This window comes from Rhinopithecus roxellana, chromosome 13, assembly GCF_007565055.1.
Source record: "Rhinopithecus roxellana isolate Shanxi Qingling chromosome 13, ASM756505v1, whole genome shotgun sequence".
NCBI classification, from domain to species: domain Eukaryota; kingdom Metazoa; phylum Chordata; class Mammalia; order Primates; family Cercopithecidae; genus Rhinopithecus; species Rhinopithecus roxellana.
Window position 1 is genome coordinate 83,660,056 of NC_044561.1, and position 18,238 is coordinate 83,678,293.

Sequence of the window (18,238 nt, forward strand, 5' to 3'; positions counted from 1 at the left end):
TGGGTGTGATGGAATTCACTGGCTGCCTCAGCTGGACCTGACCTTGGCCTTGGTCTACTCCTGCACCACACATTCTGCTCTCTGCTACTCACAGGATCCTGTATGGAAGCACCCTGGCTCCCGGGTGAGGCCTTCTCCCACACCTGCCCCCTTGGTTTCTCGACAGATCACTCATTCTCTTCTTTGCAATTTCATCTCCCTCCTTGGAGTGGATGTTAGGCCTCCAGCCCCTATTTTTAGGTTTGGCAAAACTATTGGCGTATGGTTTTTGGCCTCCTCTGTCCTCTGTCTCCAGCTTCTTGGAAAATCTGGATGTGTCTCAGGATTGGAACAGGGGAGATGATGTGCTGGGTTTTGTCTGGGGAACAATAAGTTAGAAATCAAGGCATATGGGTAAGCTGGGGTAGCCTGTGGGTCTCCTGCTGTGTTTATTAGCCTGAGTCCTCCATCTGTGGTGGAAGCAAAAGCCCAGCTGTGGGAGATGCCATCTGAGTATAAGAGAAACTTCTAGCTGCACATTGTTTGGGTTAAGTACAATATTAGGTTGGTGCAAAAGTAATTGAAAGTAATGGCAAAAACCGCAATTACTTTTGCACCAACCTAATACTTCCATTGTTGATCATGAACTACCACCATTTTGCTAATGTGTCTGTTTTTTTGGCATTGACCCCAGCTCCTACGCCCCAAACTTCCAAAGAACACATAAAATCCAAGGCTAATCATAAGAATGCAAAGATAACATCTGGAGATTTTAAAATCATAGATCCCCCATTTGGAAGGAGAACGGAATTTATAACCAACTGATGTGAGCTCAAATTCAGTCTTAACTACCTCACAATAGACCCTTTGCCATCTGGGGGGTACTGAATTCCCCAGTATCAATTTTCTTGCCTGTAAAGAAGGATGATAACTATCTTAAAACTCAGTGGGTGTATTTCTGCAAATATTTATACAGAATCTAGTGTGGTGCCTGAATGTTAGAGAAGCTTAATAAACAGTAGCTGTTATTTTTAACATTAGAGGAAATTCTTTAAATGCAACATGTCCTGGCCCTAGACACTTTATAGTCTGCCTAGTACTAAAGCTTCTGGTTCATCTAAGGGAGCTGAAGATGAGACCCACCAAGTGGATTGTTTTAAAGCCTTTGTCTTGAGTTCGCAGCAAATGCTTTATTATGAGCTCATTCATATTTCCCCACCTTTACTATTTCAGGCCCTTTCCATTGCTGTCCCTAGATCTCTTTGCCTGGGGGTTTCCCCTAGGCCCCAAAGTCCACTCTGCCTGGGCCCAGCAAGCTTGAATGCTGGGGAATTAATATCCCTTAAGAGCAGTCTTGAAGCAATGAATGATGGAAGCTGGTGGATAAATACTCTAGCTCCCCTGCCTCCTTACGTGAGATAACTTAGTGGCTCTCCTGTTAAACTGTCTCCCAGTTCCCACAGAAGAATTAGATCTCAGTTGCCCATAGTGATAACTGGCTTGCTAACACACTTTCCTCCGCTCCTTTCTCTTCCCTGCCTTCCTTCCACACTGTCCCACAAGCACTTCCTGGGATCACCTTTCAAATCAACTGTTTGCACTTGAGTCCTTGCTTAGAGTCTCCCTGGGAAACCCAAACGCAGGAGGATTTCAATTCAGAGGTGCAACCTCTGGGTGCTGCTAGGGTTTGTTTAAACGAGCCAGTATTATTTGAAGAAAGGCAAATCCAGCCAAGATGAGACGGGCCTTGCCAAAGAACATCAGGCACATTTTGACGATGCCAGTAGGGCTGATGTTGGAGCTCTTTATTATAAACTGGAGCCATCTGCCGGCCTGTAATAACCTGAATATGAAAGTCCTAACCTGGGATGCAGTTAAACTGAATAATTTCTGTTTGTGGTTATGCATTTAAATCTTCACATGCTCTGAACGGCAGATTGAAATTCATAAGTACGTTGTTTTACAAAACTGGCATGAAGTCCTTTCAATACAATGCGCAAAATTCATTAGTATGTTGCATCCAGAGCTCAGTGTTTTCTCTTTCTTGTTATTATGCTTCGTTTTTAAATAAAGGAAACTTGTAGGACCACAGCCTTGTAAATGTCTTGCAGTGATGCCAAGAACCTCTCTGTAAGCCACTTTCTAAGCAGCAATTTCCTTTTTGTCCCATAAAACTCCCCAAAGCACCTGAGGCGAACACTGAAGCGAGGGCTATGTTTGCAAACTGCAAATACAGCAGACATTTAATTACACGGAATTCATCAAAACCCTAATTGAGACAGGAACTCAAACCTTATAGCTTAATTACTTTAATTTCAGATGGATAACAGACTTGGTCATGTGCAACCCTCCATGCTGAAATTCGTAGAGGGAGGCCCACGGGCACTTGCTGGTAATTCTCCCAGCCAAATGAAAGTGCAGATCAACATAAATAAAATGCTAAGTGAGACCCATGATTGGATTTATTAATCGCTTCAATTCCCAATATCCAGCCTTTGCCATAACATTCCACTGCACCAACTCCACCACTTGGGAGAGCTTCTCCCTGTGTGAGGCTGGGAAGCTGCCATTTCTTTTTTTTTCCCTCCTACTGATAGACAGCACAGAAGTAAGTAACAGTCTTTTGAGATTGTTTTTCTATGAACATCTCCTTACTTTGATTTCTACTTAGAAGACCTTCTCCCTGACTATCTCTTCCCTTCCCATTGAGTATCCTGTGTCTGTTAATTAAGCTGTAGACACCCTTGACCGTTAGATAAGTTCTATCAATGAGTTGGTCAAATTATCACAGTGACCTTGGTGGAATTTGGAGGTGAGAATCCCAGGGATGCATATTCTGAGCATTGCTAATGGTGTCTAACTGAGACTGACTTACCATGTAGAACAGGTGCTATTACCATGTAGAACAGGTGCTATATTTCATCCTGATGGCAACACTAGGAAGTAGGTGTGCTTATACCCACTCTATAGATGAGAAAAATGAGGCTTTGAGAACATAAGTAACTTCTCCAAGGTCTCACAGCCAGAAAATGGCAGAATCAAGATTCAAACCCAGACCCGCCTGATTCCCCAGCCCATGTTCTTCCAAAACATAATTTTGCTTTCTCTGCAAAGACTTGAAGGATCCTACACAACCCTGAGCTGGATGGCCTTGAAAATCTCCAAGTGGGCACAGGACAGGAAAGTCAGAAGGAAACGTTGGCATCCAGTGTCATCGCATGGACTGCTTCTCCCAACAGTCATGGTTGTTAATTCTGTCCATGGCTATGGGGTTGTGAGGCGAGCCAGCAAAGACCTTCTGGAGTGAGTGAAGGGACAAACACCAGCATTTTTTGGAGTTCAGAGAGCCCTTTGCCTTTGATGCAGGTGTTCCAACCAAGCTGGGATGAGCCACGTTGCTAATGAGTGATGAGCCACACATGCATCCAAGCCATTTCATGAGTAATTAGTTGTGGGGCACTGACTAGATGCTCCCCCAGTCATTTGTTTCATTTCTCTACATTATCTCTCCTCCTCTGGGCTTGCTTTTGAATCAAGCTTCAGGTACAAATGATGAATGAACTAATGACAACATTAATAACAGCTAGACTAATAACCATACTGCTGATGGTGACAATGCCAATTAGGAGAGTGCTAACAGCGACAGACTCTTCTGCTGTTCATCTCTGGAAGGCCACGGGCAGGTGTCCAAGGCAAAGGAGAGCCAGGGAAGTGCAAATAGCACCAAAGGCAAAGGCAGAGACACATTTTTTAAAAAATACTAACTACATTTATGGGAGATTTAGAAAGCACATATTGTGGGTCCACAAAATCTAAGACATGAGCTCACTGACCGAAAGGATGACAAGAGGGAAATCATTCAGTCTAGGGAGTTGAGCAGAGCTCAGTCACCATGTACTGGGAGCCCCTTCTCCTGAAAGAAGGAACCCGTCCACCTGTGGGCCCTGGAGCTGAGTCCCGATGAGATCCAGGTATCCCTCTGCATGTCACCTGAAAGCAACTGACACACCAGGCAATCCAGACAAATCAACAGACATGAGGATGACGGAAGTAAAAATGGGCAGTGGAGAATGCAGTGGGGGACCAGGGGTGTCCTGCATGGAGACCCTTGAGTCTACATCAGCGGAACGGGCAGCATGGGGTGCCCCTTGCCGCTGTTGTGAGGTGAGGGGCCTGGCAAAGGGTGTGGGGAAGGCTGCCCCGGGGCTTTCCTTAGCCCCCTGACCCAATCAGCTGCTTCTAGTAGAACAGCGCACTGTTCATATCAAGGCTGCTGATCAAGTGATTACGATCAACAGTTTCCTTGATATTATAAGTGGAGTAACCTCCATGAGCTTTTAGAAGTGACTTTTACTGGAAGATACACAAAGTTGTGGGTATTTGGGAAGAGACTTCAAGGTTGTGTTGTCTCTGAATAAAATTCCTATGGAGAAATTTAGGATATCAGAGTTGGCAAAGCAGTTGCAAACCCTGCAAACAAACCTCCAGGTGCTGCTGCAGTGTCCTGTAGTCTCAGTCGCCCAGAGCCTCCCATGCAGTGGCTTCTGAGCACCTTCCCCAAGCTTTCCAAAACAGACACCAGTATTCATAAAGAACACAGATACCAGGACACCACCTGGAAGTGGCATCAACTCCATAGGTAAACTGCAGGCTTGAAAAGCCCTTCATGACCCCAAAGGCACGCTAAAACAGAGAAATGAAATGCTCTACTATAGTCGAAAAAAGTTAGACTGTGTCCTAAACCATGATGACTGCACATTTTGTTTAGCAGATTCTCACGTATTTTACTTCCACTGAGCAAAAATCATACCTAAAAGTGTTCTAGGCTATTCTAGTTCAGATCAGTAGCATACCAAAATGAGCGTGGAACCCTTCAGATTGTAACCTACATCTTTCAGGCTGGTTAATTATTTATGTGGACCTGAGCATTCTATATTCCATCAACATGGAGACCAACTAATGGTGGCTTACCAGTTTCCACTTCCAGCTGGGCCAGCCTCCTGGGATGTGAGGTCCCAAATCACTGCTGCCCAAACCACTGGGCCCTGATACAAGTTGTGTTCCAGCAAGACAATCTCCTGCCTAAACTCCAGGACTCCCCTTTCCCCAATATCACATTTGCCATCACAAAGAAGCCGCCAGTCTTACCTGCCCAGCAAAGAGCCCACAGACACCAATGATACACAGGATGTTGAATACCGCTGAGCCCACGATGGTGCCAACTCCCACGTCGCCTTTGGTGATGAAGACCCCTGAAACACAGATCCCACATCAGCCTGGCTGCTGTGGCCCTGTTGCATTCCAAAGTGGGCATGGAGAACCTTTCATAAGCATTAGATTGTTCTCAGAATCTATAGGAAACAGCTGAGGGTGGAGAGAGCTTTCTAATCTACAGAGGGATGACTGCTGCACAGGAGTGTGGGGGACTCGGGGTCTGGGACAAGTTCATGCACAGTAAAAGCATCACTTAAATAAAACAACAGCAGATGGGAGGCTGATGTTCTACTCATTGGGGCCCCTGGATTATCATTTTCTATGAGGGGCAGACAGTCTCTGTCTGGGGGCCATCTCTTCCCAGAGCCCCTTTCCTTCAGACAGTGAAGGGCTGAGGTGTCCCTCAATCTGTCACCTACCTATGACCGATGTGAACAGCTCTGGGGCCGAACTGCCCGCCGCCATGAATGTGGCCCCAGCCACATCTTCACTGAGGTGCAGGCGCTACAGAGGAGCAAAGACAAACCACAGGTGAGTTGGGATTCCATCTGGGAAGAGAGGTGACTGTGACAACAAGTTCAAGCTCTGAGAAGCAAAGCCTGGGGCTTCACCAGGAGCAGGAACGATGGAACCTGGGGCTGGTACTTAGTCCCTCTCAGCCCCCTTCTCCTTCTCACAGAGCCCAGCCACTGTTGCCAAACCCCTGCTGAGCCAGAGCTCCTCCTCAAGGGACAGGTTTGGGGAGGGAACTGCATGTCCTTATGAGCTAAAGCCTCTTGGGAAGATCTAGGATTCCCCCAGGGGCTGTGCAGATGACAGTCAGGAGTGGAGGTGGGCCCATGGGAGGCCACAGCAGATGGTATGTCTGAGGCTATGATGGGGGCATTCACCTCTTTTCTATGGGAGCATTGCCCAGTTCCCTCAGTGTGGCCAGATACTCTGATTTTTAAGAGATGCCAATAATCCAAACTTTTATACAAAACTTCCTGATTTTTGTGATACTATGCTGATCTCAGGCTAAATGAGGCTCATGGTAACCAGTTTGTGAGTCTTTAGGAGGTTATGGAGGCATGTTGGGGTATGGATGTGGGGATCACCCTCCTGAAACCCACTCCCCTTCCTTGAGGCAGTCTGGAAACCCTGGAATCAGAGAGTGGGAGGGGGGCTTAAAGCTAAGAAGAAGGTAATGAGGCATCAGCCCTGCCAAGATGGTTTATACAATGAGTTCTCCAAGTTACCCTGTTTCTTAAACCAAAAGGTGATTTGCAAGAAGACAAGGCAATTATACATTAGAGGCTGGTTACCAGATTTTGCATTTCTGCATTCAGTCATGACCCAGAAAGTATGCTGCTGGCTGCCAGCATTCTTGGAGTATGACAGTTCCCTCCTGGTAGTCAAGCTTGAGTGACATCCTCCTCTTCCAGTGGCACCAACAGCTGCACTTCCTTGCTCAGCCAGAGAGGGGCAGTGTGGCCCTGGTGTAGGTCACTGGCCTCCATTGACTGACTCACAATAGTTTGCAGGAGGAGTCCTATTTGAGGATTTTGATCTAGGATCCTGGGTCGCTTCGCTGTCTGCTGGACAGCGAAGCTTCACATGGGATGCTGAGCAGACCCTAAGATGGAGGGACAGATACTGCAAAGTTGCAAGGTGAGGCTGTGAGGGGTGCCCAAGCACTCCCGTCCCATGGAGCTAAGAGTTTGTGAGTGAGATAGCCTGACCCACAGCTCGCAGCAACCTGTATGCTTTGCCAAGACCTGCCAGGAGGCGGGAGCCGTGTGTTGCTGTGGTTCTGTCCTGCTGGGGTATTAGTTGTAGTATCCAAACCTTGGGTTCATGTCCAGTTCCCCTCTCTCTTTCATCCAGCCAGTTTGTTTCTTCCTCTGTATCTTCTTACACCCCTCCATCATCCTCAGTCCACTTCAGCCCTGGCAACATCTCACAGGACTCTAGTCTTCTTGACTCTGGACTCCTATCTACCATGACAGAGCCCTCAAAAGCCCTCCCCAGCTCCTTCCAGAGCTTGGAATAATTCCTAATGCCCAGCCTGGCGTGCAGGGCTGCCGGTGTGCTGGTGCAAAACCCCATCTTGGTTTTGCGGCTCAGATGTTCTCTCACCAAATACCCTTCCTCAAAATACTTGGCCACTAACACCTTCCCTCTAAGGGCTGCTCTAATCCTGCCCCTTGCACGAGCCCTTTCTTGATCTCCTCCCAACTCTATCCCTCACAGCATCAATCTCTCCTTCCCCCACTCTCTCTCTGCACTTCTGCACTTGCCAATTCCCCGCCACTTCCTCCAGGCCCCTGTGGGTATTACCCTGGAGCTGCTCTGCAGCTAGGAGCCCTGGGATGGGATGGGACACACTGTGTGTGATCTAGTTTCCTCCCAGCCCCTGGTATAGAGCTTGGTCCAGGCAGAGCCCAGCTTAGTGCTGACATCAGAGGGGTGAGTAGTGTTCCAGGCCTATTGTCACATCCTCCGCTGCTCAAATGTCCCACTGCTGTCCTGGAAGCCTCCACATGGGTCCCAAAGCCTCCCACCCTCCCCATCCGACTTCATCTTTCCTAGATGAGCCTCTGCTCCGCCCAGGGCTGCCACCTCATGGTCCTTGGGGATGCCAGGCCCTTCCCCTCACTGAGCTTTGGTTAATGTTCACTCTTCTTCTTGAAATGCCTCTCTCCCTTTCCACCTCAATGCAGCCGAGTCTGTCTACTGTGGCTTATAGGATTTCTCTAAACTCTGGAGACCCTCTCTGCATGTCCTGCCATGATATCTCTTGGCTGTTCAAAATCTAGGCGCTGCCATTTCACACAAGCAGAAAGTGAGGTCCAGACACAAGGAGAAAGTGAGGTCCAGACAGGGGAAGCGGGTGGCATGGAGCAGGTGCTTTGCAAGCACCAGGGCTGGACCCCAGTTTCGGATCCTGGATCACTGCCTTTATCTCCTTCTCTTTCTCGCAGTTTCTCTTCTTTGCCTTTTCCAGAACTCCACATTTTTCTGCTTTTAACTTTAAAGTATTTGAGACTGAGTGAGAATCTGCCCTGACCTCCAAGCAATGATTTGTTGAATCGTGTGGATTTCTCTCCCTACTCATCTTTCACAAAAGCTGGAAACAACATCCTTCTGTGTTTTTCTGCCTTACTCCCAGTTTTAGTCTACGAGCAACCATGAAACACACAATATCGAATCATTAAAAGGTGATCAGGGAAAGCACAGGCAGTAAACAGAGCCCAGGGCCGAGAGGCCCTCTAGGCCACTGCTGGTGGACCCACACCACGATCCTCTCATCTTGTGAGAAAGTGTAACTGCAGGGAGAATTGATCCCACGACTCTTAGAAGATGTAAACACGTCAGGATCTCTATCTCTAAATACATGTAAGCTCTGACCTCAGCCCACCCACCATTCACAGACATAACGTTTCCCCAGCAATTAAGGCTGTTTAAGGTCCATGGAGCCAACACTGTCTTTACAGGAGACAGGCACGGGGCACCTACTCTTGTTATATGAATCTTGCTTATAAGACCAGATTCGGGGTGGAAGCAGGGAGAGCCCAGGAAAAGGTGGTTGCTCTTCTGTGCCCACTCGTCCAGTATCGCTGTGGGTCCAGGCAGTGCAGCCAGTTCTAACAACACCATGACCTGATCCAGGCTCATCTCTGGATAGGGGAGCAGCAAAAAGTCTGAAGACTTGGGACTCAGGCTGACTTGGGCTCAAACAGTGACTCTATCCCTTGATGCAGGGCAAGTTGCTCAGCTTCTCTAAGCTCTGGTTTCCTTGTTTGTAAAGAGGGGATAATATCAGTCACCTGACAGAATTCTTGAGATGATTAAAGACAAGTAGACATAGTCACACACACTGTTTAGCGACTGAACCATATCAGGGACCTAGTAAAATAATACCCCCCATTTAAACATTTTCTTTCCTTTTCCTCTCCTTAAAAGTTTTTTTGTTAAAAGACTCACCCCGCCCTCTTTTTCTGCCATTTTCTGGCTCATTGATTGCCTCCCCCTACAAGGGCATGGGTATTCACAGGTTCTGTGGATTTCCTTAACTGAGTAGAACACGTGCTAACAGCTGTACTGACATTTCCAGAATATAATTTTGATGTTCACACCAAAAAATTTGCACGGGAAAGAGAGAGAGTGGTTTTGCTCTGCATGAACAGTAAAGCACCCAATGGTGGTATTTCAGAGATCACAGAGGACCCCAGTTACAGGTGAGGAACACCTCCTCCCCTTCAACATAAGGTGACCCCACTCCCAGGTGGAAGTCCTCGGACAAAGGGCCTCCCCACCTGGCCACTGTGCATTTCAGATGCCACCTCACTTATTCTGTGCTACCGTGGAACGGAGCCCCTCCTGTGGCTCTCTACATATTCTTACTGTGGGACACTTTTCATTTATTTAAGTATCCAACACTAACTTCCAGGATGTAGAAGTAACTGTTTAGGGTATGTAGTTCGCTAAGTCTGTGGTTCCTGGACCAGGCAGCAGCCTCAGCATCACCTGAAAAATGTATTAGAAATGCAAGTTCTACCCCCTCCCACTCTCCCAAGACCTACTGGATCAGGTACTCACGGGAGAGAGAAGGAAAGGGAAGACACAACCAGTTTTGAGAACTACTGGCATACAGAAACCGAGTTCCGGACAGATGTGTCTGAGGGAGATGCCTTCTGGAAACAGGGATTCTGAATTTAAAAATAAATAAATAAATAAAATGGAAAGCTTTCAGATAAAGGAAACTACATTTCCAAACAGACAAAGAGTTGAAAGAGGCAAGAGAATGAAAGAGTTCTAGATCTGCTGAATATTTTTTGATGAAAGGGGTTTAACTTGCTGTTCAGCCTGGCATGCACCGTGATGATTTCTAACAGGGACACTTTCCTGATCTCTGTGGCCAATTCTTTCATGTCAGTGCTTCCACTTGGAGAATTTCTGTATATATACAGAGAGAGGAAGCATGGCAGAGGTATGCGGTTGGAGGTTTTTAATCCTGTGAGGACCCCAAGGATCATCAAAGGAGAGTTATAGAGGCAGAAGGAAACGCAGGAGACAAGGGTAGAGGAAATGACAGAGAGAAAGGAAGAGTGAGTTTAAAAAGAAAAGAAAATGGGGAAGGAAAATACAAATAGCACCATTAGTTAGGTCTAAATGGAGTTGGGGAGGTTGGTCCTGTGGGCTTTCGTCTGATTATTGATGGGTGTCATGAAATGCTCAGTGGACTGATGGCACTTTTGTGCTAATAATGACCATCGCTCTCAAACATGCTGATGCCTGGTGTTTCCACCGCAGCTGCCCTGCAAGGGCTCCCCAGGACCTTGGTGAGGAGGCTGGAACAGTACAGGGCACAGGTTTAGTCCCCAGTCTGGCTCACACATACCAAGAATATGAGGCACGTACCTCACAGATCTTTTCCAAGGAAGGGACGAAGAAGTCATCACACACAATGGCCAGTGCATAGAACATGTATATGGCCTGGAAGAGAGGAGATAAAAGGGGTTAAAGTTAGAGCGAGGCAGAGCCAGGAAGATGAGGGTCCAACCACCTTCTGCTTTGATAATGTCTTCTGTCATCGTGAATTCAACATCTTAAATACCAAGTCTTTGCAATGCCCACAACACTCCCCTGTGACCTGGTCCCAGCTTCCTCTCTGATGTTATCACCTGCCACTCTCCTTTTGCCCACCTCCCTTTCCATGAAACATGCCATGGATTCCTGTCTCAGGGCCTTTGCACTTGTTTTTGCCTCTGCCTGGAACACTCTCCCGCAAGATAGCCCACTGGATCACGCCATCACACCCTTCAGGTCCCTGCTCAGATGGCAACCTCTTTCGCCCACTCCCATTTCTCTCTATCTCATTTATCTCTTTGGTTTTTCCTGATATATTATATGTGAAATTAATTCACCTGTTGTCTGTCTCCTCCACCAGAAGTTCATGAGGATACGATGTCATATAATTAATTTAATGTAATTATTGCCATATCCCCAGCAGTCAGCACAGGGCCTGGTATATAGTAGGTCCTCCATAAACGTATGTGAAATGAGGGAATAAATAAATGGACACTTCCAACTGAACCTGTTCACTCACCAGATCCCTGCAGGAAAGCTTTGCAAACTTGCTTCTGCATCTTGGTCAGCTATGACCAGGGTATCACCTGGAATTCCACCTTCTGGCCAGAAATTGCCTCTCCACTCTATCCAACCCCACGTTTCCTCTCTAACTAATGAAATCTTACTAGGATTTCAGTGTTGATTGACCACTCAACATCCTTTTCTCACTCTTTCCTAAGGAGACCCCAGTTTTGTCCAAATATCCACCATGCCGCATGTGGAAGGTGACCCTATCCTTTTCTCCAGGAGTGAATGCTGATTGGTCAGTCAGTATGTAGTATTCCTTAGCTGTGGCTATTGGTTCAGAGGTGAGCACATGACCTAGGCTGGCCCAAGTGGAGAGCAGGAAAGGCTTTTAGTTTTCGCCAAAGGGAGCCATTTCTTACCCTCTGTTGCTGGTTGTGGAGGAGGAAGCTGGGAGCCCTCATTGCCGCTGACAGTCATATTGAAGGAATCTGACTTGAGAGGAAGTTGACCCTGAGTCAAAAAAAACCTAAGCCCTTGATAACATCCCTGAGTCCTTGATCAAGTGCCCACCCTACCTCTTGACTTCATAGCATACCATGAGCACTGTTGAGGCCAGTTTGATTTAGAACATCTCTGTTACTTGCTTCTCAAAGCATCTAATAGGTGTGGTTCAAGTTCCAGCAACCTCAGCAGTGACATTGCGTTCATTTATTGACCTCCCAGTCTCTTTTCCTTTTGAGAAGTGCTCCTCAGGATGGGAGTCATACATCCTCTCCAACTCACACGGGGCGCAGACACATGACCCAGGATAGCCATAGATCATCCATACCCTGTCACACAGTGGAGAGTCAGGGACAGGTCTGTAAGGGGCCAAGCAGAGATAAATGGAGAAGCTGAGGGAGAGACACCCTCTTTTTATGGATATAAGCACCCCACATCTGGAGCTGCTAGAGGCAGCTGTCATATAGAGAAAACTTGCCTGAGAAGAATGCTGCTCTCACAGTGAGAAGCCGACACAAGAGATGGGACAGGCACACGCACACACACACACAGGCACACACACATCCCAAATGACACCATGTGACCCCTGACCCCAGCTCCAGTCTAAAATCAAAGTGGACTTTCCAATTTCATGAGCCAATAATAGGCCTTTTACACTTAAGCACTTTTAAGTTTCTGCCACTTGCAACCGTCCTTTATGAAGCCTTCTGTGGCAGCCCAAGCATGAAATGATCTCTCTTGCCTTTGACTCTTGGCAGTTGCACTAATGTACCCCCAGGGTCCCTGCTTTGCATGAGCTTGTTCGCTTTTTCACATATATGTTTGGTCTCTTCCATGAGATTGTAAGATTCTAAAGTATACCTTAATGCTAGATCCTGTGGAAATATCAGACAAATGCACAAAGACATATGCACTAGTATTTTCATTCCACAATTGCTGACTACAATAAGTTATCAAACCTAGCAAAATATGCCTTGGGTACGGGTTATATAAACTGTGGTTCCTCATTCAATAAGACGTCCTTAAAAGGGATTGTGTAAATCCAATATGAAGTGACAGGGAAAGGCATTCACAATACATTGCTAAATGAAAACCAGCATTGCAATCTCTTTTTTATTGCATAATCTATGTATATGTGCACATACACACATTATATATTTGCATATAAGAGTTTGTAAAGCCATTGATCAAAACGGCGGCTACATTTCTCTCTCGGTGTGACTCTCTCTGTATTTTATAATCCCTATCAATATTTTCACTCTGAAATAGTATTTCTTCTGTAACTTTTGTAGGTGATGGGAAATTTTAGAGGTAAGAACTCTGTCTTATACTTCTTTAATTTCTGAGGAGCCTGGGATGCTTGGCATGGAGAAAAAATCTCAAAAATAACTCATTAATAGATCCATTCATAATCCGTACAAAATTATTTGCCAATGGGCTTTTTATTGAAAACGTCAATTAAGAATAATTCTTGCTGTATTTTGTAGTCTGGGAAAAATCGTAAAACACATTCCCAAATTGCAATGGACTCAAACCCTCTTTTGCTGTATGACTTGACTGATTCAATGATATGCAAGTTTTAAGATTAGCTTTGAAAGGACACTCACATTTGGTAATAAGTTTACAGAATTGCACATCTGTAGGTTAATCAAGATCTAAATAAGCTGTCCATAGCTGACATATTCAACTCCCTGAAACAGCCAACACTGCCTAGAAGTCCATAAACCATCTCACCAAGAATATGTTCCAGTATTACGTATTGATCTGGTTTTGTGGCAAGAAGTTCCATCTAAAACACTGTTATATCCATGCTTGGAGGGGGGTGAGAAATGAGATCTGCTAAGCACTCAGGACTTTTGAGGATAATGACTGTCGAAAGCTGTGTGAGTTCTCATGAGCTGGGCAGCATGAGGCGGGGATGCTCACTGTTAACTGGATGCCCTTTGACATAGCACCTCTGGGCACCCAGAGAGGCCTGGAAGGCGATAAGCCCTTGTCAGCTGCAGAGCCCTTCCTGGCAGCTGAGGGTGGGACTGCCATTCTGGCTACAAAACACTCTGCTCTAACTCTCTCTCATGTTACCCACTGGAAAACAGGTTCCTGCAGCACAAGCAAAGAGAACAAAGGAAGAAAACATAGGTTCAAAGTCAAATTTTAAGATGCAAAAAACCTACTGGGAGTGTGACGTTGATGGTATTATCAATACAACTAGCACAAATAGCTTTAATAGAGTAAGGCATCTTTAGGTTACTTTGACCATTCTTTTATTTTCAAAGGATATATTAATATCATTGACAATAATAATAATAATCACATTTGCCACTGTTTGTTGAGACAGGAATTCCAGGCATGCTCCAGGTATATCACCTGGACTTTCTCAGTTCTTCTAAATCTTGTATGAGGCAGGGAGTTACTGGTCGCATTTCCCAAATGATGCAGAGCGTGTAGGAACTTGCCCAAGTACACATGGCCAGCAAACGGCAGGGCTTAAATGTGACCCCAGGACTCCCTCCAAGCCTTCCCGCAGAGCCCAGCTATTTCCCTGTATAAAGATCATTTTTGGTTCACCACCCCATCTCCACTTTTTCTGATGTTCAGCTCATCTACTAGTGAGCTGTCTTCTCCAACTGCAGACAGCGAGGGATATTTTTAGAATTCCAGCCATCCACTTTTTGGGGCTGTCTGTCAGAGCCATTGAAGTTCTTTACCAATATTATTATTTTTACCAGATGCACTACAAAATATGAGACAGATTTGAACTCTCGAAAATGCTTGGGCTGGCCCAACACCCTGAGGCAGCCCAAACATGCTATAACTCACCCTGGAACCCAAGCCCATGGCTTGGCTACAGTAGCCGGTACAAGTGAATGTGGGGTGCCTTCTGGAAATGATGAATGATGGGCATCTAGAGAAGATAGGGGGTCTTTTGGAATTTCAGTTTTACTCTCATGACCACAAGGCTTCTCTTACCAGGGAATTTTTCAGAACCCTCTGAGTGGGAATCTGCTTTGGCATTGATCGTGTGTAGCCTGGACTGTGAGCCGTGTTTTATGTTCATGTCTCTGGCCTCCCTTTTGTTTTATGTTCATGTATCTGGCCTACCTTCTACTGAGGGCAGCATCTGTGTCCTCACATATTAATATCCACCCCACCCAAGCGTGGGCTCTCTATATATGAAGTGATGGATCCCAAGGAGGGTAGTGTTCATGGAGTAGCCGGTGTTGCCTTTTTTTTTTTTAGAGTGTCTCACTCTGTCACCCAGGCTGGAGTATAGTGATGCACTGCACTCATGGTTCACTGCAGCCTTGTTCCACCTGACGCAAGAAATCCTCCTACCTCAGCCGCCTGAGTAGCTGGGACTATAGGTGCATGCCACCATGCATGGCTTTTTTTTTTTTTTTTTTTTTTTGTATTTTTTTTAAGAGTCAGAGTTTCACCATGTTGCCCAGGCTGGTCTCAAACTCCTGAACGCAAGTGATTCACCCACTTGGGCCTCCCAAAGTGCTGGGATTGCAGCTGTGAGCCACCGCACCTGGCTTGGTGTAATCTAGCAAGGGAAATGCCCAGGTAGCATGGACAGGGTACAAGCAGTTGCTAAAAGCAACACAGCCTGGAGCCTTGGAGGAAGCCCGGGGCATGGTGTGGGATCTCCCATCAGGTCCTAGACTTGAAATTTCCAAGCTGTGTGACTTCGTGTGACTCTTCTTACCTTGCTTACCGTTCAACATGGGCCTCATCACCGCATGCTCCCTGGTGCTTATAAGGCTGTTGTGAGAAGTAAATGAAAAGCAATGAGCAAAGGGGCTTAGACATAGCACAGCCCCTCATGCACTGGCATTGTTGTGGCAACAAGAAGGATGCCATGAGAACATGCCCAGGCTAGCCTGCTGGAGGAAAAGAGACATGCAGGGTAGAGACAGGTCACTTCAGTTGTCCCGGCTAAGGCTGTCAGAGATTAGCTGGCAAGCAGCTAGTCCCTAGACGTGGGTGAGCCCAACTGAGACAGGCCCAGCCCAGCCCAAGTTCAACAGTTCAGCTGAACCAGAAAAACCCATGAACCAATGAATTGTTTATTGTATGTCATTGAAGTTGTGAGGCCATTTGTTACGCAGCATTATTGAGGCAGTCAGTATGTTGATAGTGTCCTTTGACGTACAGGTAACAGATACAGCCCAGATAATTAAAAGAGCCACAGTGAAAAAAACAATATTGAGTAACTTCCAAGAAGCAGACTTGAAAAATTCCTAACAGACAAAATGACAAAGTAGAACTTTCAGGGATAGCTCCACTCAGCTGAAATAATATTTATACGTTTAAAGCATACACTATTCAGAGGCCACCAAGGAAAATGATGATTCTATTCTGAGGCAGGCCTGCCTTAGGATTTGAAGAGTTATTTACTTATTAATTCAACAACATTGTGTGCAGCGCCAACTCAAAGCCAGATGCACTGTTTGGTGGGAAGGGTCTAAGACTTAATAAGTTACTGTCCTTCAACAAAGAAGAATGGCCTGAGGTCCAGTTGGAAGTACCCAACATAAGAAGTTCACCTTAACTCAGTGTGGAGATCTTAGGATAGAGTTCTGTAATGTCGCAGATGCTGTTGGTGACCTATTTGTTACTTATTAAACCTTTTATTTTGCAAACACAACTTCAGTTTTGTTCTGAGTAACGATATGATCAGCTCTTCCGGCCTTCTTGGATCTAGTCATGGCCATGTGACACAGTTTTGGCCAATGAGAAGAAAGCACACATTCAGCTAAAGTCACCTTATCTTCCAGCCTGCAACTTGGATGTGATGTCTGGAATGGCAGCAGCCATTTATGACTATGAGATAACAAGCCTGAGGATACACACCAACATGCTGAGGGCAGCAGGGCACTGAGGACATCATGCACCATCTGGACTCATGCCTGAAATCAGCTGCTTCTGTATTTCTAACTATGTGAGAAAATGACTTCCTTACTTGCTTCACTCACCATTAGCCGGGGGCTCTGTACTTGAAGCCATGTGCTTCCCTAACTGATGTGGGCCACAAAAGATATGCTGGGTAGAGGTAGTGCAAGGAGAAGAGAGAGGAAGTGGCTGTTGACCCAGGATTCTGAGAAATAATTAGTACCTCATCAGGTAATTTCAAAGGTTGATTGGGACTAATAAAACTAAAGAACTTTGTCTACAGTGGTTAAACGGAAAAACACCTAAGATAACAGGAAATCATCATGGCGCATGACATAATAGAGGTGAGCAGGCTCTAGCTGGAATGTTGATCTACATAAGGGCTTCTGAATACTGAGGGCAAATGTATTTGAAAAGCAGGACTTTAACCCTGCTGTTTTATGTTGCATCGACAGTCAGCGGTTTTCACAGACAATTTCTTTTTACTACATCATCTGCACTCCTGTCTCTTTGTCTTTAATTTCAGTGAAGGTATTGTGGAGAAGCAATTTTTAGGGAAGCACTACAGAACTGTGGCCTTGGTGGAAATTGTTCTAAATCTTAAATCTCCCAGGGAACATGGCTGGAATAATAATAATAATAAAACCTTCCTTTTCCTCCTCTTTTTCATAGCTTCAAGTGATTGCATATAATTAAGCTTAGAATAGAAAAGTTACTTTTTAAAATTTATTTTCCCCGATCACAGGCTCCGTATCTAATAGCCCCACGAGGACAAGGTGGAACTGACCATGGGTCTACTGTAGGGTGCTGCTACCAGTGTGGATATCATTGTTCTGGAACCATTCATTGATTCTAGTCACTAGAGAGAAATGCTCAGTCTCACAGTCCAGGTTCTGAACAAGAGGATTTGGGGTGGGAGTTTGCAGGGAAGAGGAATGTAGCAGAAGGCTGTTGGTGCCCCTTCCCTTCACCATATTCTTCAGGCCGCATTAATTTAGAGAGCTCCATTGACTTTCAAAGACCAGAGTATTCCTGAATTTGTTTGAAGACTTTTGATTTAACCACACGAAGAAGTCAAGAAATGCTTGAAAATTAACACCCATGGGAACCCTCAAATGTTGAGAGTTGGCATATCAGTACCCCTGACTGGGCTAACTCTATGCTGTCTCCAGAGTTTCCCAGCTGAATTAAGTTTCAGGTGCCCAGAATATTATGTTGCATTGCTGGCTTGGTTATGGACCTGTTTTTTTTTTTTTTCTTTTTTTCTTTTTTTAGAGATGGGGTCATGCTCTGTTGCCCAGCCTGGAGTGCAGTGGCATGATCATAACTTACTGTAGCCTCAAATTCCTGGGCTCAAGGGATCCTCCCACTTCAGCCTCCTGAGTAGCTGGGGCTACAGGCATGCCTTGCTAATTTTTTTTTACACAACATTTTTAGAGGTGGGGGGCTCCTCCCCATGTTGCCAAGGCTGGTCTTGAATTCCTGGGCTCAAGCGATCCTCCCCTCTAAGCCTTCTGAGTTGCTAGGATTAGAGGCGTGAGCCACTGCACCTGGTTCAGGTCATGTA

The 18,238-nt window shown here is 45.9% G+C and overlaps 1 protein-coding gene across 4 annotated transcripts in view; it reads right to left on the reverse strand.

Moving 5' to 3' along the window:
- The window catches only part of SLC24A3 (solute carrier family 24 member 3), a 502,594-nt gene that overhangs the window by 132,430 nt on the left and 351,926 nt on the right, over nucleotides 1-18,238 (reverse strand). For all 4 annotated transcript variants that reach the window (XM_030915170.1, XM_030915172.1, XM_030915171.1 and 1 more), the window contains exons 4-6: nucleotides 10,597-10,671; nucleotides 5,613-5,697; nucleotides 5,128-5,231 (exon numbers count right to left, since the gene is read on the reverse strand). In XM_030915170.1, the coding sequence (XP_030771030.1) occupies nucleotides 5,128-5,231; nucleotides 5,613-5,697; nucleotides 10,597-10,671 (264 nt within the window). The remainder of the gene's footprint in view (nucleotides 1-5,127; nucleotides 5,232-5,612; nucleotides 5,698-10,596; nucleotides 10,672-18,238) is intronic.